The sequence below is a fragment of the Alligator sinensis genome, unplaced genomic scaffold (genome assembly GCF_000455745.1).
Source record: "Alligator sinensis unplaced genomic scaffold, ASM45574v1 scaffold73_1, whole genome shotgun sequence".
In the NCBI taxonomy this organism is placed as follows: Eukaryota; Metazoa; Chordata; order Crocodylia; family Alligatoridae; genus Alligator; species Alligator sinensis.
The window spans coordinates 1388831-1410828 of NW_005841838.1; the positions used below are offsets into that span (position 1 = coordinate 1388831).

Below are 21998 nucleotides of genomic sequence, written 5' to 3' on the forward strand. Positions count from 1 at the left end.
TGCTGAAATAGATCCAAATCTGAAATGCAGTGATTTCACAAGTGATCTATTTTGTATTCATTTGGGTACCTAAAGGGAATGATTTCTTCCCACCTTCCATAAATAGAAAAGACAGAGGTGGCCTGATTTTTAGTTTGTATTACAATACTAACTAGCTTCTCTCTGCTGCTTCCTCAGCTATAGCACAAATAATATTGGCTTTTATTCTTCTCTAGGGAATGCATTTCTTGGTTGCAGTGGTGGAGTTAACCTGAGTAGGAGGAATGGGAGCAGTTTATCAACTACCGAGGAAATTGATTCAAGCAGCCTGTGCCTAAAAATAAAAGCCACCTTGTCTGTGGATGACAAACTGCTGCTCTCAGACTCTGCTGAATTCTGCCCAGAATCCAAGTTTGTATAACTGTGCCTGGGGTGAGGAGAGGCATTTGAAGGCACTGTTCAGTAGTTGGTACTGTAATTCAGAATTGCAGTGTAATATCTGCTCTGTTAAATGGCCTTACCATCCCCAATATTCCAGAGGAGTGATTGTTCCTGCCAGATGCTTTTATAAACTATTATGCTTCAGGGCAGAAGCCAACCTCTTACTAATGGGGGTTAGAAGAAAATTGTCCCTATGAATATGTTACTCTCTCAACTTGCAGCTGAGTGCTTTCTTGTATCTTCCTGTGAAGTATCTGGTGCTCACCCTGGTCAGAGACACAGTGCTGGACTAGATGGGCAGATGGTCTGATCCAGTAGGGCAGTTCTGAGGTGAGATTCTAGCTAGGTGTAAAGCAAATGATTTGAGAAGAGAAACAGGACAGCGAAAGTGAATCTGCAGAAGTGTGTCTTGTTATTAGTGTTTGCACATACCCAGTGTAGTCAGTGAAAGCAAAGGCAAAGCTCTGTTCTCCATTCTCTTCTTGTGTATACTAGAAAGTTGTACTGCTTTAATTTTACCCGGCAACTCGGACAAAAACTAAAGGAGGTAAAAACCAAAACAAAACCCACGCCTGACCCACACCTATTTAGATCTATCCAACTTTGTAAACCAGGCCATAGCATAAAGAAGAACCTTGTGCACATAAAAGTCATTTGGTCTGTTCCCAGAGCTGTAACAGCTGTAAACCTGTCATCTGGAAAAGCTTTCCTAAGGGGTGGTCTGAATAGAGAGAATGAACAGTTTCTTTTTCTGCAGGTTTGCTGCTGCATGTTCTAGCGTGTTCAAAGGAATGAGGCTTGGTGTTTCCTGTTCTTCATGCTTCAGCTTCCCAGCTTGTGGAAAGCTGGGTCAGCCTGACTGCACACCCTCCCCTATCCCAGCACATCCCTCTGGTGTTCGTGTATTATTTTTCTTGTGCACAATCAGTCAGACAGCATTCAGGGCTTGGTCCAGCAAAGGTCTGACTGCTTCCAATCTAAGAGGGTGCTAGGCACTTTTCAGAAGGAGCGCAGCACCTTGAGGCTGAATCAGGTCCTTACTTGGAGTATGTAGTTAGATCCTGCAGTAGAAGGGAGCACTTCCTTTTCAATTTAACCATGTCAAAACAGTAAGGAAACACAAAGCAGGAGGAATTAAAACAAAACAACCAACCAACCAACCAATGCCCCACTCTGTTAAACATAAACAAATAAAATGTATAAATTTACTGATTCTAAAGGGCTCTGAAGCCATTCACAAATTTCTTGGTTGCGCTCCAAGTTTTTGTATCCCACATCATATATTGTGCTAGTTTAAATATAAAAAATGCTTTTAAGGCAGTGTTATTTGTGTTCCTATTCTACCATTGTGTTACAGATTTTTTTCCAGTTCTTCTTTTTCTCCTGGGAAATAATTTATTACAGGGAAGTTGTAGAGCTTTATTTTCTTATAACAAGATATGTATAAATAAGGATGATTCTTTGCATTCTTATAGTGCTTTCCCTCTGAAAATCTCGAGCCGTTTACAAATGGCCTTTCTTATGTGTAATACAGTAATGCCTACAAGTCTCTGTGGAGAGAAAAGCGCCTGTATGCTGCATGTGTTGTTCAAAAACGCTTCAGAATTATAAACCCTGAGTTTTCAGAAATAATAGTCCATGACTCTCAGTCATGACAGTGGCTTAAAATCACGTGATATATTTTTATTAAAAAAAAAAAAGGGGGGGGGTTCTTTATCCTCTTTGAGCTTGGAAAGTTTGCTTAAATCTTTTAAAATTTATTTTGAGGAAAGCAGAAATTCTCACAATTTCAGGACCCTGAGATTTAAAAACCAAACAAAGTATCAAATACAGACATCCTTACTATAACCTTGTGAGTTAACACAGCTGAAAGTGTTTCTGACCCAAACAGACAAAACAGATGAAGGGGTAGCAGAACAGAAATATTATCCTCATTTCATAGATTGGAAATGGATGCGCAGGGGTTCAGTGATCTACTAAGATCACACAAAGAGTCCATAGCAGAGTAGGAAATAAAACCCAGCTGCTGTGTAAAAACACTATAGCAAGAACAGTAAAATGATTATCAAAGGCTTACTGGACTTTCTGGAATGGTGCATATTAAGTGTTTTTTAATTGTTTCAGTGATTTGTATTGTATCAACCTAAGCCTGGCCAGGTCCTTGCAGCAGGGGCAGCTCCATCCTGCTTGCACTGTACCCAGTGTGCAGGGAGGCCAAGCCCAGAGCTGGGAGCCCTCTGAGCCTAGTGTCCTGCCCTGGGCAGGTGGCATCCCCTTGTAGGCAGGGCAGCTGCAGCCCATCCCTGCAGAGTTGTGCGGGCCCCACCTCAAATGCTGCTGGACACCCCTGCTCACCTGCCATGGCCTTAGTTTGCAGGCAGGTGGCCCCAGGGCATCCCCCCACTTCCTGCCCAGCCCCTGCTCTTCTCTGGGTGTCACTTTCCCAAGGGCCCAGCTGGGCCAGCCTGCCCGTGGTGCCTCCTCCTGTGCCTGCGTCTCCTCGGCCTGTCTACACCCTGCCCTGAGGCCCCAGCCCTAGCACTCAGCACCCTGGTGCTGCCTCTGCCTCGGTGGGACAGGGCATCTGTCTGCCTGAGCCCTAGTTGGGCCCTCCCTCCCAGCCCTGGGCCCAGGCTCCCCCTGGTCTGGGACCGTCGGGGAGGCCTGAGCATCCCAGCCCTGGCGGCTGCTGCTGAGGTGCTGCTACCTCCCTTCACTGGACACTGCCCTGGACCAGGAGGCCCGAGCCACATCCAGTAGCAGTCAGACACATGGGTGGCAAGGGGCATACCTTCTTTCTGTTTCTCCTTCTTTTCTCTCTTTTCTTTCTTTCCTCTTTTTCTATCTTTCTCTTTTTTCTTTTCTTCTTTTCATCTTTTTTCTCTCCTTTTTTTCTTTCTCTCTCCATTTTTTTTCTCTTATCACAGCATGCTTAACAAAACAAGCATACACAACAACAAAGGTAGTATATGAAGTTTTTTATTTATTGTCACCAGGTTTAGAATTTTTAGAAAACCTGGTGTTTACTGTATAAAAAAAAAAAGAAAAAGAAAAGAAAAGCGGCATTTATCATTATTAGCTATATGCAGTATGTCCTGTCATGGACATCCCCCCCCCCCTGGTTTTTATTTTTCTGGCATGGCAGCATTCTGGCACCTTACAAGGTAGACATTGTGGGGTTTTTTGGCACTCTGGCCAAAAATGTTGCCTACCCCTGGCCTAGGTCATATTGACATAATCAACTCAGACTGCTCTATGACTTCTAAAACACACTGTTCTGGGTTTTTTACTGTTGCATTTACATCTTCCCATCCATCTAATACATCATTCTGTTGCCTAGAGGCTCCTAAGTCCCTGTATTCAGAGAACAGTTATTAAATACACACTCTGGTTTATTACTCTTGTGACAAATTGTTATCATAAGCATTCACCGTTGTGTCTTCTTAAAGGAGAGTCAGGTTATCTCTGAGGCACCAAATCCAAACAAAATTGTGTGCGATATACTTTAGCACAGGTTTCCACTTTGAAGAATTCAAAGGCTTTTTTCCTCTGTAGGCCAATCCTTGTGTTATTGCCTAAAACCATAATGAACATTCATAATTTCTCTTTCTAAAGACTTCTAAGAGAGAAGCATCTCTTGTTCCCAGTGGGTTACAGAGATGTTATGATAAAAACAAATTATTGTATGGTTTTCCACCATGACATCTTAGTAGTGGCAAGCTGTGATGGGAAAGAGCAGCTGTGTTTGGATGTCCCCAGATTTGTGCCCACCTCAAGGTTTCCTTATTTTCATTCATTATTGCATTTTTTGTAGTACAGTAGCAATAAGGCTGGACTCCTAGGGTGCATCCAGATGAGCGCACATGTGCAAGAGGCACGTGCAGGAATGAGAAAACGTTCCCCATGCTGCAAACTTGCAGTGTGGGTGCAAAATTAGATCCCTGGATATCCAGGGGTCAAAAAAAACTACAGTGGAAAAAAGCAGGGCAGGGTATGGTCCTGGACCATGCCCTGAAGCAACTGGAGGCTGAGTCCTCCACAGGGATGCTTTGGTAGCAGCCATCCTCATCCCCTGCCTGGCCCCACTGGCCCCCCGAGCCCTTCCCTGCCCGGCTCCATCCATCACCTGCCCCTGAGCCCCCTGATCCCTGCCCTGCCTGGCCCAATTCGCCCCATCCCCCATACTCCCCTCTTGATCACTGCCTCTCTGGGCCCCAGCATCCTGGCAATTAAAAAAAAAAACCATGCCCCCCACTGCACTCACTGGCAGGAGCAGCTGCTGTCAGGGTCACTGAGGCCCCCCCACACAGCACAAGGCCAGGTGACAGCTGCAGAAGCCCCAGCCCTGGCCCTGCTGCCCCATGCTGCATGGGGGGCTGGGCTCTGCCAGGAGGCCCCAGAGCCCCCACAGCCCCTGCTACTGTGGTGAGTACAGGCTTTTCAATTTTTTGTTTGTTTTTAAAGTGTTGGAGGCTGGTGTAGGGGTGCAAGCAGGGGATGGGGCCAGGTGGGGCAGCAATCCGGGGGATTGGGGGAGCAAGCGGGGGTGGGCCAGGTAGGCCCTGCGAGGGGGGGTGGTAACCTTGGCAGGGGCCATTTGGCCCCTGTGGGGGAGCTGTGGCCCCTATGGGGGGCAGCAAAACATGGGTATTTAGAATTCATGCACTTTGTTTATGGCTAAAATAAAAGCTTACTGGATTTTAAATGATTTGAAAGGCAATTATTAGAATGACAATAGATACTTTCTCTAATTGTTGAGGGTTTGACATCTGCATGCCTCATTTCCCCAGCTGTGATTATTTCTGCTGACTTTCCTTTGCTTCAGAGGCACTCCCTGCCTGCCTTGTTGTTTGCCACTTGCACCTTTCTCTGCATGTCCCGAAGTGGAAGAGCTTGCTAGCAAAGCCACAAAAAGGGACTTTCTGGTCTCCTGTTCTTCTGGCTAAGTAGCAAGACATGATTTTTTAAAGATGCCCACACATTTTTCAGAGGGGCGAGCATCCCTAATGCTGCTTGAAGTTGATGAGAACAGTGTATGCTCAGCATCTCTACGAAGGCCAGGCCTATGGAATCTCAGGCTTGGTGCCTAAACTTCCAGGTGCTTCTTAAAAGTTCAGACTTTTGCCCTGAAATCTGCACTTGGTGCATCCATTTCCTCTGGGTACGGACTGATCCTCCCGGAGTTGGAACCTTCTAGGAGAGGCCAGGATGTTCTCTAAAGTCTTTTGTATGCCATCCTCTTGAATTTTTCATTTTCTTTACTACTACCACTCCTCTGTGGCACACTCCATTAGTGTCCTCTTCCTTCTCCTCTCACTGACACTTGTTGCTGCCACCTCCAGAGCAGCCTTTGGAAGGAATGATAGAGTGCTCTCACAGGCTTGGAGAATGACCCTAAACTTGCCAGCCAAGACCTTTAATTCAGCAGTTGAAATGTGGGGGATGGGCACTACATCAAGCCAAGAGAAGGAGTTGTATGAAGTGCGACTCTTCTTTCTACCCCCCTCCCTGCCCCTCTCCACCAAGTAAGGGGAGGAGGGGAGGAAGCAGGGGAGGTAAATCTCTCTCTGCTCTTAGCAGAGTAGGCAGATCTGTGCTTATCTCTCCACCTACCCTTCAACCTCAACCCCACCTGTCCACCCACTTCAACTCCAACTTGTAGGCCAGGAGCTTGAAATGTAGGCAGACATCAGTATTCACAAGGAGAAGTTCTAAAAATTAACAGTTGACATAAAAGCACTCCCAATGATGCATATTTCTCAGTACCAATTGTAGTTTGTGGAAGTCTCTCAGGATTTCATGCTGCCATAGGGCTTTTTTTTTTGCTGCAGAATTTGCTACCATCCTACAGCAGAATTTAAGAGTCCTTATTGCAATAATCATTTCCTCTGAGCCACAGATTACATTACGTCATGTATCCAATGTAGAGTAGCCCCACATGCCCTATGATGTAGCTGTTTGGAATTAGTCCACCTAGTTCTACACTCTGTTTTATATTTGACTATGGATGATGATTCCTCTGCTAAACATGACAAGAAAACTCCACTCCTGCTCCCAAACAATAACTGCTCAGTCTGGTTCTTAAATAAATTAATCTTCTTTACTGTTCAGATAATCAATTCCACAAGACCAGTGAGCAGTGGAGTCCTTTGCCCTATTGACTGATTTACAACATTGTATTACTTGATACTGAGTTACTAACCTTCTGCACTTAGGTATTGGCTGTGTGTTTCTGCTTCAGGAAGCTATGTGAAGATTCTGTGCCTTGGTCTGTGGGTTAAACAGATAGCAACACAAGTATTAGAGGGGAAAGAAGAATTTTTTTTGTGGAATTAAATTTCAAATAGAGGGAAAAGAAAATTTCTTTCTTCCTTTTTTTTTTTTTTTTAATGAGATATTTTGGTCAAAGTGATACACTGCAGTTTGTCAGACTGCAAGAACCAACAGCTGAACTAGTAGAAAAAATGTAGGAAAAATGACTGAGGGGCACAATTATTAACTTTCAGTGAATGCTTTTGATATCAGTACTGGATCATTGAATAGGCCCCTGTTTTTCATTTAAAAGAGGAAGCTTGAGGGATGGAAGAAGGTTTTTCTGATTCAGTTAGGTTGATTAAAAAAATCAGCTGAAATAAAGAAAAATCTCTTCTTCTTATCACATATTTTTCTTACTTGAGATTGTCTCTATTATTAAAAAGAGCCAGTTCCTTATAAGACTCATACAGTAATTTACTGGCTGAGATTTATAGATTTTGAGGCAAAAACAGACTCTTATATTAATTTAGTCTGAATTTAGCAAAATGTGAGCTGTGGATGTTGCCCAGTCACTGTTCTACATCCAGTCCCATAGAATTTGATGAGATGATTGAGAACGTGAAAGAACACGAATGAGACCTGATCTGGTTGACCTGAGCTGCTCAGCTGGACCCTTATAATTATGCAGATCCCAAATTACATCAGTGGGGTTTTGCTTTGCATCTTGCTGAAGCCAGAGGGTCAGAATGCAAAACTGCAGCTTCAGCATGCTTACCATGGGCATTGTCTTCTTGTCACAGAGCTTTTGTTTTATACTCAAGTGCTTGCATAGCCAGTCCTGTGGTCTGTGCCCCCACCCAGCTGCAGTTCCTCTCCTCCACTCCCACCACTTTCCTACCAGCTGCCCAGAGCAAGTGCTGCAGCAGAGAGATAAGGAGGAACTGCTGGACACTGGGGAAGCTGAGCAGGTCCTCTGGTGGCTGCAGCAGCCCCACTTGGAAGCTGCGTGCCGGCTGGGCTAGGCCTTTCCAACCATGAAAGTGGGATTGAGGCACACTGGCTGGGCAGAGTATAATTAATTGGTGGGTGCCTGTGGATTTGGCCCATAGACCATATTTTGCCTGCCCCTGCTTTGGGGCCTTGTTACACAGTAATTTGGGTGGCTCCTAGAACTCTTAACCCATGGATTGTCCACACATTAACACTTTTTAATGTGGTTTTAAACACTTGTTATGCAGCTCAAAGTTATGCCACTCCAGGGCAGAATCATCTCTGATCTGCATTACTCAGCTCCTGTTCCATTACGGTGTGGCTTCCAGTCCTGCAGTATCCCAGGATCACTCACACCCTTGTCCTGGCTCACCAGCCCTGTAGTGGCTAGTCACAGCTACAGTTCTTGGTCTTGCCCTTGATCACCAGGCCTCTAGTGGCAAGTCACAGCTGTGCTAGTGAGGGATAACCAGATAAGGTTTCTAGACTAAGCATGACTGCTCCAAACTCCATGTTAGCACTAGTGCTCATCAAAATGTGTGTGGCTCACAGCCTAAGGCAGGGGTGGGCAAAATGCAGCCTGTGGGCCAGATGCTGCCCACCAGGCCATTCTATCTGGCCTGCAGAGCCCCTAAAAATTTAGAAAATTAATATTAATCTGCCCCTGGCTGCCTGTCATGTAGCCCTCGATGGCTTGCCAAAACTCAGTAAGCGGCCCTCCACCTGAAATAATTGCCTGCCTCTGGCCTAACAAAGCTCTTAGTATTAGCCCTGACTGATTACATTCCTTTCAGGGTTTAGGTTAGATGGGGTGTGCAAGGCACTGAGAATCTGAAGCGATTTGCCCAAGACTCTACAGTGAGTGCATGGTAGAGCAAAGAACTGGACCCAGGAATCCCTGGCTCTGTCCCCAAGAAAACAGCCTCTCCAGGCTTATGGACCAGTGTGAAAAAGATCCAGCCTATATATCAGGGGCGGGCAATTTATTTCAGGTGGAGGGCTGCTTATTGAGTTTTGGCAAGCTGTCAAGGGCTGCATGGGTAGCCCTGCTCCCTGACAAGTGCCCTGCCCCTTGGTCACCATCTTATGACCAGAAGTCCCACCCCCTAACCCCTGACCTTTGCCACCAGAAGTCCCTCCCCTTGACCACCGGAAGTACTCCTTTCAGCAAGGGGTTTTGCCATCTCAGAACCAGAAAAATACCAAGTTATATTCTAAAAAGTAATCATCTACAACATTCATTAATTTGATTTCAAAAAAATATTTTTGTCCTGATTTACATGCGTTTGTGTAGTGTATGCAGAGGTGACTGCACAATAGCTTAAAATGAAGTCTTATTCTTGTATATCGTGAGGAGGTGGGTATAGGTTTGTGGGTGCTGTGGGTATGGGGGGAGGGTGGCTGGGGTTTGTGTATGGCATTGCAAGGGGAGGCGTAGGTGCATGTGTTTGGAGGGGTGTGTGTGTGGAACACACTTGCACTCGCACTCTGCCCCTGTGCCTGCCCACATGTGTGCACACACATACACACCCCTACCAGTGCAGTCCCATGCTCTGTGGTCCAGGGATGCAGCCAGGAGCCACAGCCATACGGTGTTGGAGCAGGGTGGGAGCAGGGAACTGGCTGGGAGTGGGCAGGGCTGGGCTTGTCAAGCCTGCAAGCCTGCTGAAGGCTCCCTCTGGTTCCTACTGCCCCTGGCTCCAGTCAGCATTCACAGGGAGCTGTGGCAAATAAATATTAATTTACTCAATTTTTTAGGGGCTCCGCAGGCTGGATAGAATGGCTTGGTGGGCCACATGTGGCCCATGGGCCGTATTTTGCCTGCTCTTGCTATATATGTATATGAAAAGAGCAATATGAAATGGCTAGGGCCTGCTTCTCTCATTTACTGCCTCAGTTTTATACTAGTATAACACTGTTGACTTTAGTGGCTTTATGCCCAGTTCACATCAGTTTAAATGTGAGGAGAATCATCCCTGTAATGTTTACAGTTCAGCAATTGTTCCCATCTAGCCATCCAGAATTAGATTCCTTTTTCTTGTTTGTAGTTAAACCACTTTTCTTTCCTACTTCTCTGACTGTCTTTTGGATGACAGATGCACTACAGTGCACTAATCTAAAGTTCCTAAACTTTCATGCTGATGTCTGAATGTTAAATCTTTAGTACAGACTGAAAGTCTACTCTATTCATCACTGCAAATGCACCACTTTGGAGAATGTCTAATGGAACTTTGCTGCTGTTTGGGTAAACAGTGTAGTCTATAGTCCTGGACTCAGCTGGAAGCTATTTTAAAGTTGTCTTTAACTAGGTCTGTACAACTGGTGATATGCCATCTTTGCTCTCCATGTGGTTACCAGGGATTAGTATAGCCTTTATGCAGATTCAGAGCAGCTTGAAAGCTGCACTTATTTCATGGTTTTCAGTAGCTCTCATGGGGTGCATCCAGATATGAGCATGGTCCCTGGAAAAAACCCCACATGAAAAACAAAACAAAACTCGGCAGCACACACTCAGGCAGCACGCAATGCTGAAAAGGGGAGCCGGGCTGCCTGGAGATGTGCTGTGACTGCCAGCCAGGCTCTGCCCGACAGGATGCACCACTGCTACTTGTCCCTTGGGAACCAAATGTCCACACTTATCTGGATGTGCCCATGGGCTGTTATTCTGGCTGGAAAATGCTAGAACATAAGCATTTATGAGCTTTTGGTCTCTCAAGATGACTCCTGTCCCATGGATAGAGATAGAAGGGTGTAGGTAAATATTGCTGCAGCATTTTCTGTACTGTAGTACCCACCAAAAACAGTGCAGGTATATTTGCTAGCAGGGCTTAAACCATCTGTATGGTACAGGAGAAATTGAACACAAAATCCTCTGCTTCCTTCCACCAGTATGTTTTGTGCATTATGCTCTGTCAGACGTGGGTAGTGTCGGTCTCAGATACTGATTTCAGTTTGGATATTTAAGCTCCAGAGACATGATGTGTAGAATGAACCTGGCAAGTAGAAATGGAAATGCTGTGTATTTATCTAGGGCTTCTCTGCCAAAGCGAAATGCAGGCTTTATTTTTTTGTCAGTTTGCATGTTCATGTCAATCAGTCCATCCTTAAGTGTGATCTCCTGGCCCCTGTAGCTTTTACTGTAAGATGCTGTTTGTCTAAACAATAGTTTACTCTCTGAAAACTGAGCAGTAGACACCACAGGATATGTAACAGAAGATGGCTTGAAACTGGCAGCAGGCTGGAAGTGACACTTTTCTGTGCTTTCCCCAACACTCCTTGCCCTTCCTTTACTGTCCCCACGGTGGGAATGAGGACAACAGGGGGAACTGGATCAAGACCAACAAATCATTTCCCCCTACCGCACATAAGCACACAGCCTTTCGCTAGTCATGATTCCTACTTATAACTTAACTGTGTTCTATTTTATCAAAATTTGAAGGTTTGCCAATTAGGACTAGCCTGTTGTCTCAGAGAGAGCTAGTGTTATCGTGTCCATTAGATGGTCTGCAGTGATCACACTGTTTGTCACCGAGCCCAGAGAAGGGAAGAAGTTCAGCTTTTTTTAATTAGGAATGCTGCCTCTTTCTTTTCTCACTAGGTTTTAGATGTTTCCAAAGAGGAAAATACTCCTCTTCTGGGTTTGGTTCTGATCTGGGCCTTTCAAAGTGGATTTGGCTTCAAATCCAAGATCCCCTCCAAAAAACGGAAGCAATTTGCTCTGAGATGTATGGTTTGGGATCATCTTGGTTTGAATCTTTAGTGCTGTATGAAATATTTTGTATTTCACAATTAACTGTGAAAACAACTGCTCTCGAATCTACCTGTGAACTAGAGCAGGGAAAATGCTTAGTAATCCCTTATCATATGCTTCATCCTTTTCAGGTGTTAATCCACAAATCCTCTTGACTTCTGCCATTTAGAAATGTGAATGTTGAAGGATATGGGAGAGAACATGACAAGCTCACCCCTTTAAAAGTAAAATGCAGCAATTTAAGAGTTTGGGGGCATTTGGCATTTTGTGTCCTAGGGCACACGGAAGGAGTTATAAACCTGTGCTGATGCCAACCTCTGACTGATCTGAGAACCTTATTTGATTTGCCCACAAAAAGTTAGGAAAACATTATCTCCCTTGGCCAGTTGTTCTCCCCATTATAATTACACTGATCTCCAGCAGCGTTATTGAGGCTTGGATATGGTGTTTTCAGCTAACTGACTGCCCGAGGAGCAACTATTCCAAGTAACAAAGACATTTGATTCACAGTGTCAGCTGTCTTTATCATTATGTTGAAAACTTGAGCTTGCTTTCCTCCTCATTCACACACAAGTACAAATCTATATAACACTGAAAGTTTAGAAAGGGACTGCTTTACATAGTGCGCATACCTCATTGATATTTCAAGTGCAGTCTAATAAAAATATGACTTTTTTCAAAATCATACAGGAAATATGATTGAATATATTTCTTGCTTAGAAGGAGAAACTGATGCTAAATCTGTTTTGCTTTACCCAGGGGTATATTGGGCATAAGCTAAAAGCGTTACTGTCTAGAGGGAAGTTTACAATAGGGATGCAACAACTCGGATAGATAAACCTGGTAACAGGAACTAGAGAAGGAGAACTTGTGGTTAAGGCATTGGATTAATAATTAGTAAATATTTGTCCAATTTCTGGATCTGCCATAGATTTCTTAACTGACCTTAAGGGCACCCTTAATGTTAAGCTTGTTCTTAAGACTTTTTGTAGTACGAAGTATGGGACTGAAGTACTTTGCTGAATCCTGGTTCTTACCTCTCTCTCTCTTTCTCTCTGTCTTAGTACCTTGGTGGTAAAGTAGAAATAATAAGAATATATTCCCTACTACCTAGGTTTGTCATATCTCTTTAGATTGCAAGCCTTTGGGGTCAGAGAGTGACTGTTGTTTTGTATTTATACAACACCTAGTGCAATGGGGTCTATAAATTAGCTTTGTGTGTCTGCACAATGCTCGGGTGCAATTTAATAACAACTGTTTCCTGGCTTTTCTTTTTTCAAATCTCTCCTAAATTACTGCATTAGTATTTTTCTTTCATTCGTTATGATCACAGACAAACTATGCTTGGGTAGAGTAAGAGAGTCATTGATATCATTGGATTGAAACTGCTATCTAATACAGTACATTAGGAATACCAGAAATAGCAGAAAAGGAAAACAGATAAAAGTAGAAAGGATGTCAGGTCCTAAAAGTGCTAGTTAGATTGTGTAAATTATGTGACTGAGAGAATGCTTACTGGTCAAAATATTGTTTGGAAAGAAAGACTTAATTGATACTGATTAATAATGAGAATGTCTTGCTTTTAGTTAGAAGATACATTGTTTCTTTCTCCTGGACCAGTGACAGTCAGTTAGCCCTCACAAGCACGCCCCTTGCTTGGGGGAGAAAACTTCTCCAAACTGTAAATGGTGCTTTATAAATGGTGAACCATCTCTCTTCTAAAAGAAAATCAAGACTGACAGTTTGATTTTGGTTTGTTTTTACCCTACATTATACTTGCTATCTGAAATTACTGTAAACTGGAGATATGAACTACTCTACTGAATTATTCATGGCATTTAGAGTACCAATCCTTCAAGTTAGCATTAGTTAGTGTACACCCAGTCCATTAAAGACTGGACATATGTTTGAAGGTATGTAAATATATATGGTAATGTAGGAGAGATGCTGTAGTCATGATGGTCCAGAAATTATGCAAGAGAAGGATTTCTTAGGGTGATATCTTACTGGACCAACTCTATAGTTGAGATAGAGTTAAACAAGCTTTTGAATGCAAGATGTTCTTCATCAGGTGTGATCAGAACTATAGATATTTGGAATTTTTTATAGCCCATTGGCAGTAAGAGAGTGGGTCAAAGGTATTTGCTCCATTTTCTAACTAGCAAAAATATGCAGGTTCATTTGTAGACTTACTGGAAATCAAGCTTTTGCTTTGTAACTGTTTGCGTGTGAAAACTAATATCCTTATAAATTTCCAGAAACAGTCTCTTGCAGCTGAGTTCACTGGGTGGAATTTTTATCAATAAAGGTGTTTTTTTTTTTTTTTTAAATTAGCAAAATTTAGAAGTGTTCAAGACAGCAAAAGTTTTGCTGTTTGCATATTGAGAATAACAGTCCCCACACCTATCTCCTAAGAGAAATGGTAGCTTTTACTATTAAAATGCCTGCCATTGATTTACCGGCTCAGAAAAGATGGGGGCTGGGGGTCAGAGAGCCCATTTAAAAATACCAAACTGAGAACATCTTTCCTGTTTTGGACCAAGATACAGCTTTGTTATAGTTCTTTGCTCCTGGGGTCCTAAATTGGTTGAGTCCTCCAAATTCCTGTGCTTTGTGGCAGAAGAAGTCCTAATGAAAACTGGTGAAACATTTATATGGTGTATACCAAAAGCAGTTTAAGAACTTCACAATAAGGCAGGGGCTTAAATCTACACAGTTAAAACAATGATTCAAACCATAAATGAGTTGTAGAACCTGCCAAAGACTACCTGATGGATGGATGGATATACAAGAAAAAAAAGAAAAAGAAAAAAAGGTTTTAAAATCCAAATTAAGGACTGGCAGGATTATTACCAGGCACAGGAAAAGACTATCCCAATCCCAAGGAATCATCTGCAGTCCTTTACAGTTGAGGATGATTGTCTTCCATGATTGCATTACCTGCTTTTGCGGGTCCAAAGATGGCTGACAAGGTCGATTCAGGATCAACAGCCTTTGTTGCAATGCAGGCATGTGTTTCTGTGTAGGGTGGGTGACTCTGGAACCTTGATCTGGTCTGTGACATGCTGTTTCTGCCATTCCCGCTGTTCCATCTCTTGCTGTCATCGTAAGGGTTCAAAGTATTGAGATCCTTGCAGCAGACTTGTCCTTCATTTGGGGCAGTCCTGGGTCATAGTTTCCCATGAGTTGATGTTGATGTTACATTTTTTTTCAAGTTGGCCTTGAGGATGTCTTTGAAGCACTTTCTCTGCCCTCTTCTTGAGCATATGCCTTCACTGATCTGGGAGAATAAGACTTGCTTTTGGAATCTAGAGTCGGACATCTGGATGATGTGGCTGGCCTAGTGAAATTAATGTTAGATGATCATTGCCTCCATGCTTGTGGTGTTTGCCTGTGAGAGGATGCTGATCTTCCACAGGCAGCATTGATGGCTCTTTTTTCCAATGACCTGAGGCGTCTCCTGTGTGTTCTTCATGTCTCAGCTCTGTAGATGGAGATTATGGTGGAGATTATGACTGCTTGATAAATCATGAGCTTGGTTTCAGCTCTGATGTTGCGATCTTTGAACACTCATTTCCTTAGGCATCTGAAGGCTGCACTTGCACTTTTAAGGCAATGTTGAATTTCTTTGTCGATGTCAGCCTTCTGCGAGAGAGGGCTTCTGAGGGATGGGAAATACTCGGCGTTCTCCAGGGTCTCACTGTAACTCTGAATTACCAGAGCTAGGGGCTGCTTATTAAGAGCTTGTTGATGGAAAACTTTTTCAGTAATGGATTTACTGCAGATCTCTTTGAAGTTAGGACAGGAGTTAACCAAGGCTGCATCATCGCTCCAACACTTGATAGTCTTAATATTTCTGGCTGTGATGCTGCATCTGACTACCAAAAAGCTTCCAGTTGGAGTGTGGAGCTAAACTACCAAATAGATGGTAAACTGTTTAATCTCAGTCAATTCTGAGCCAAAACCAAGACCACCCCAAATCATCAAGCTCCAGTACACTGATGTTGCTGTAGTGCGTGCTCACTTGGACGTAGACCTTCCAGCAATTGTCAACGTCTTCATTAAGGTGTATAAGAAAATGGGACTGACGCTTACTGTTCAGAAGGCTATTGATACAAGATAGGAAAACACTTCCTACCCTCACAAGGCTCTGGGCTTAGTAGCACAAGACTCTTAGACTTAACCACTGAGAGAGCTAGATGCTCAGAATAAGAAAGGAGCTAGCTTGAAGCACTAGATCTACCACTGTATTTCGCAGACACAGTATTTCTCAGTTTTGAAACATGTTTTAGGGTATTTTGGTCTAGACATACTTCTTCTCTGAGTGACCTGTGATATTGTTCTAAGGTAGGGGTTCTTCAGCTTTCTCCCTTGTCTGAAGATCTTCATCTCGGGATTCTTGCATGGTCCACCCTTCCCACCTGTTCTTAGTCACATGACCCCCCCTGTGGCCACCAGAGCAATAACGTACAAGGAAAAATGATATTGGAAAAAGTTTTATGCATTTTTACATTCTTTCAGTGTGTCTCAGTAGCTGGAACCTAGGAACTAGTCAATGCCTTGAGGACAGCCTTCAGGTGCTTTCCAGGCCAAATGTGGTCCATAGACCTTAGTTTTAGGATTTCTGAGGAAATGAGAGTCAGGTTGACATTTTGCAGCTACAAATTCCCTTCCGGACTCACTGTTTTCTTAATTGTATGTTCTGATGGGAACTCAGAAATACTGAATAATACATGTTACATAAAGGTGGGATGTGACATTAGGGTAGCAAAACATTGAAAGAATATCCATCAAACGAGTTCCCTGTTAGGTTTCAAGATGCTGTACAAATCAACTCCAGGTCTAGCCACTCATGTTCATAATAGGCATGTAACAAGGACAGGGGTTTTGAGCAGTATGCAGCAGTGTAAGGCAGAAAGATTTAGAGCATGCAGAGGTCAGATAACCATTGTTTGTTAATACACACTTCCTTTCCACTGCTCTTTTCAGAGCTGTGTAATCTTCCTCTTTGGATTTACATGGAAAATTTTCTATTATTCCTGAGGTTATGATCTTTATCTATTTTTAGAATGAAATTTTCATCTCACTTCAGCCGGAGTGAAAGTTTTGAACATTCATTATTCAGAAAAATCTTTGTCTTCAAATTATACAAGACCAATGAAAGGAAACAGACTAGCGTGTCAGAAATGCAATGCTAAAAGAAGCTGGGAAGCATGCATTTTCTTGGTGTAGATCTTGTATCTCTGATAAGAAAAGCTCAGGGGAGTTAAACTACATATGTCAGGGAGACCTATTGCTCCCTTTTGCAGAATGCAAGACATATGAGAACTAAGTCTTCAAAAAAGGGTGGCAGTTAGAATTCTAAAAGGCTGAAGATAAATATATTTTCTTATTTCTAAAACATTAGGCCTGGTCTAGTCAGCTGCTGTCAAATGGATGAATTTCAGCAGGGCCAGGAATCACCTACACAGCAATAACTTCCCTGTTGTAGTAAAAAACTGTGCCTAAAGAGCTCACATTTCCAGAAGGGAGTTAGAACTATAAGCTGCATATGTTATCACACCACTGATTCAGACAATTAAATGTTTACAGTAATTGGCATTAGGGATGACTGAAAGTGCCCAAGACTATTGGAGAGCTTGTGTGGGAAGATTCTAGGAACAGCACTTCTGCTTATATGGCAGCAGTAGGGGGTTAAGTTGGCTGTAATAATTAGCTTAGTCAAGCCTCTTTCAGATTTGATAACCACTCCCAAACTCCTAAACATATGGTGTTCAGTATGCTAAGAAATCCACTGAAGAACTGAGGTGTGGATGAGAGGCAGTCTTAAATCTGTGCTTCCCAGGGAGGCAATCTGCTGGTGGTTTAACTGAACCCTGGTTCCTCCCATAATTCCAGAAGCCTTGACCCTGCTTGTGCTCTGAGGATCTCCCATATAAAAAGCTGCATGTCTTGCAATTTCGTACAGCACCACACAGTAGGACTTTTGTCTTCGTGCTCCAGTTTTCAAGGGAGTTTCTATAATAGGTTGCTGTGTTTTCAGTATACTTGCTGGAGGGAACAGATGGCTCAGAATATTCCAGGAAGTTCAAAAAAAGTTTTGATGATACCAAATTGAATGCGTTTCATCTTTGTTTCAGGATAGAAACGTAGGTGTTATTTTGGAATATTAGAATAACATTTGTTTGGCAATTACTATAGGGGGGTTAGTGGGCATATGCTTGTTGCAGCATTCTTGAAATCCTCTTAAGATCCGGTATGAAGGTAATCCTGGTCTAGTGCAGGGGTGAGCAACATATGTCCCTTAGGCTGGATTTGGACTGCCAAGGTGTATTCTGTCTGGCTCATGGATGGATTCTGTCCAGCCCACAGTGTGGGGGCAAGCCTGGGTTGTGGCATGTATGGCTAGTCCCATCAGCCTCAGGGGTATGGCAGGGCAAGAACAGTGCAGCAGCTGGCTGTTGTTTCCTGGTGGCCCCCATAACAACAGCTCTTTCCGGCTGCCCCCACTAGTGTCTCTGCCACCACTGGACCCAGCCCCGCTGCCTTGGCACCCCAGCCCATCCACTCCACACGCATTTCCAGAGGTGCCAGATGGAGCAGGCAGGCATGGTCTCCATGGAAACTGTCCTGGGACTCCCCTGGGCAGGGTGTACTCATTTGGGCAGATGGATAGGACTGCAGGTGGGCAGGAAGCAGCAGCAGGCTGAGGCCAGGGCCAGGATCTGGATCATAGGGCAGTGACAGTGTAGGGCCAGGGCCCAGAGCAGAGCCACAATCCACTTCCTGCACATCCCTGCCTGTGGAACCAGTGCCTGTCACAGGGATATGTGGGGAGCAGATTGTGGCTTTGTCCCAGGCCCCTTTGGGAAGATCTACTTTAGTCAGGCACAAGTTATTGGGCTCAGTGCCTGATATTCAATGGTCTGTCTTATGTAGGGTTAAGAATAGAAGATCAAATGGTTCCTTTGGGCTTTATACACTACTAATTTCTGATTTCCTATGTGTGGTGGAGGCAGTATCAGTAAGTGACTGCCCACTCCATCCCACCAGTGTGCCTCAGTCTTGTGTTGAAGAGGGAGGAACTGGACTGACTGACATACGTCGCTGAATGGAAATGAAGTTGAATGAATTGATTGAATGGCAAAAGGCCTCATGTCTCACTGCCAAGCTCCTCAGGCATTCAGTCCCCACTCCTGGCCATAATTTTAAAAGGCAGGGTAGTTTGTCACCATAACAGACTAACTAAATAAGATATTTAAGATCCCTGACTGCTCTCTCCAGATAGCTAGATAGAGTGCAAGCTTCTGTGACCCCAAGTTCACATCAGAACTTTTAAAATCAGCTTCACTCTCTTAAAAGGACCCATGTATTATTACACGAGTGCCTAAAGCTGAAACTATGATTTAAAATCTGTAGCTTGTGAGCATTTATTCCAAAAAGTAGGTTCTTACTGGGTCTGAAAACAGTTTAACTGGGCATAATTTTGGTAATAAGCCTCACTCTGGCACCAGGAAAGCACTTGTACGTAGCCTTTGTATGGATGAGGTACCTGCAGATGCCTGTATGAAACTGCGTGTGCCTGCTGGGCTTTGTAAGTCATCACTTGTAATGAGCATGAGTATCATCTAGGATGATGCGAGACTTGCAGTTTCTCACTCTAACTCATGGTGCTTCACAGAAAGTGCCATGAGTTAGAGTGACCCCCCTCCCCAAACCCAACAGATGCTTGCTGTTGGGTTGGTGAGGGGGGGCGGGGAACAGTAGGATCAAGCTCCACTTTGGAGCCAAACCAGTGGAGGAGCTGCTTGCCTATAGCTTCTCTGCCATAGCTCTGCCCCTCTCCCACAGCTCTGGTGCTGTCTGCAGGAAGGGAGGTGGGATGGTGGAGGGGGAAAGGGAACCATGGGCTGCAGTTTGCCCAGCTTGAGCTGGAGGGGGAGGGGGCTGAAGGGGGGCCATGAGGCAGGGGGGTTCCAATCCACTCACCAGCTCAGGCTGGGCAAACCCCCAGCCCATACCTCCCTCCCCCTTCCTTCTCATCCCTCCCTTCCTATAGATAGCCCTGATTGTGCAATGGGATTGACAGAAGTTATCTAAGGTGCTCTGCTTTGGAGCACCTTCATCTGATCCCTCATTAGATGAGGGTTAATTTATCATGTGATCGACCACTTTTAAAGTGCTCTGCAGCTGTGCATGTGTGTCATGGCACAGCTGTAGAGTGCTTTCAGGGGGCCGAGTGCATGACACGTTACTTTTTTTAGTGCCATGTTACTGGAGTCATGGATTTTTCAGTGCTGCTTGGATTCCTTGGGCCCCTTTATTTTAAAACCTTATTTCTGTAGCAGTTCTGAGAGTTAGTTTTGCCTTAGCTCTCCTGTGACCCTTATTGAATCTTTTCACTGATTAGCAAACCAAGCTCCTTTTCTATTTGACACCACCTTGTTCACAATTTGAATGCAGATGTCAAACTGAGGACTTGATACTGGAATGTATCAAAGATAATGTCCCTAACACCATCTAAAGCCTGAATCTAATTTCAGATTAGATTCAGAAGTCTCTCTATCAATTTGCTCTCGTTGCTGTAACTGATTTCCTGATACAGTAGGTGATGGTGCACACTGTTTGGCTAAGATTAAAGCACTCCTTCATTCATCTCTGAGGCATAGTTTATATTTGCTTAGCGGTTCACTTACAGTATTTAAATAACCTGTAGTTAGCACTGTAGTTAGAGGGTTTTTTTTCCCTTTTCAAAGCTGGATACAGCCAACATGAATTCTTCTCAGTGCTTTCAATTATCCCCCAAGTGTTGGGAAGTCCAAATGAGTCTGAGGCATTCTTTATTAAAAATTTCCTAATTTTATTAAGGAATGCCTCAGATTCATTTGGACTTCCCAACACTTGTGCCCAATCCCGTCCCTCTCCCCAACCAAGCACTCCAAATATTAAAAAAGTGATGTTGCAGGGACTTTTATCCCTACCATTAATTCTACTGTTACTTTGATAGCTACAGGAAATTTGCAGGTTATTGCAGGCAAACTGTTAATATGTAATTACTTATTCAAGCCTCATGGTACTGCTTTAGAGATCCATGTGGCTCAAGCTGACTTGGACTTCCAGTTAGCCTACATTTTTATTCCTCACCCTGGTGCAGCTGATGGCATTACGTTATGCACTTAATCAAACTAGAAAAGATTGCTTCTCCATATCCAGAGACCTGATGATTTTATCAGACTGGGAGGGTATCAAATAAAGCGAGACAAGGAGAGGCAGCTGAAATTAGAGAGAATTGTACAGATATAAAAACTTTCAAGGATTCTGGCATAGAAATTGCAATATATTAAACTGTCTCTTGATTACAGCAACCTGCTGGCTAACTTTCTTACAGAAATTTGCTGTATGGAAAAGACAGTTCAAATGGTGGGAATATATTCACCAAGGTGCCCCCGGGGGTTACAAGAAATAATGGCCACAAGCTAGCAGAGAGCAGATTTAGATTGGACATTAGGAAGAACTTCTTCACAGTTCGAGTGGCCAAGGTCTGGAATGGGCTCCCAAGGGAGGTGGTGCTCTCCCTTACCCTGGGGGTCTTCAAGAGGAGGTTAGATAACCATCTAGCTGGGGTCATCTAGACTCAGCACTCTTTCCTGCCTATGCAGGGGGTCGGACTCGATGACCTATTGAGGTCCCTTCCGGCCCTAACATCTATGAATCTATGACTGTTATTAAGAGCTTATTTTGTTTCAATTAGAAGTTGAGGGGGTTGGGGTATGTGTCACAGAAGTATCACAACTGGGTTCTGCATCCTGGGCAGTGGTGGTGGTAGCAAGGATCAGGCTTGATGTAGTGTCTGTAGCAACTGAGCTGGCAGCTTGCAGAAGCTACTATTTTTGTGCTCCCCTAGGTAGATGCTCAGTGTCCCATTTGCCCATGTCTTGTTATACTATTGATGTATTAATACAAGCATGTAGCACAGTAATTCTCTTAAAGAAGGAAGATACAATCAGTTGGCAAAAGAACAGAGGTTCATTTTCTGCAGGTAGGGGTTGACTTAAATGCATCATTTTCATTAGCAGTAATGTAGATTTCAGCATGTAAATCGCTAATGCACTAAGAGGAAGTTAGGTCCTGTAGTGTCAATTATAGCAGAATGGTGGCTATTGTGATAAAGTTAATTTTAGGAGGTTCATGTTCTAAAATGCACATACTTCCTTATCTGTCCACTCCAACATGACACTGAGCAATAGTATATTGAAATTAGTAGGAGGTCTTTCTGTTGACTTCAGTGAGTTTTGTATCAGGCCCTTGGAGAAACAGTTATATTATTTCTACTGAAATTAAACCGCATGCTTTTTATATGATCTTGCAGTATTGCTGCAACCAGTGACTGGTACGTTACATAGTTTCAGGTCTTGCTTGCTTATTTATTTATCACCCCACCCTCTATTGTTTTTCTCTCAATTCTTCCAGATCAGTTGCTTTCAAATGCAATATTTCTCCTTTGCTGATTCATAGATAATGGATCAGATTCTGGCCTCAGATATGTGTTCTCATACATTGCTAAGCATCTGATTTCAGCAGG

The 21998-nt window shown here is 43.7% G+C and overlaps 1 protein-coding gene across 6 annotated transcripts in view; it reads left to right on the plus strand.

Moving 5' to 3' along the window:
* The window catches only part of LOC112550176 (transmembrane protein 104-like), a 92043-nt gene that overhangs the window by 54402 nt on the left and 15643 nt on the right, over positions 1 to 21998 (plus strand). The window contains exon 9 of one of the 6 annotated variants that reach the window (XM_025203213.1): positions 216 to 390. The exons of the other annotated variants lie outside the window; for them this stretch is intronic. Within the exon in view, the coding sequence (XP_025058998.1) occupies positions 216 to 390 (175 nt within the window). The remainder of the gene's footprint in view (positions 1 to 215; positions 391 to 21998) is intronic. 6 annotated transcript variants of the gene reach the window in all.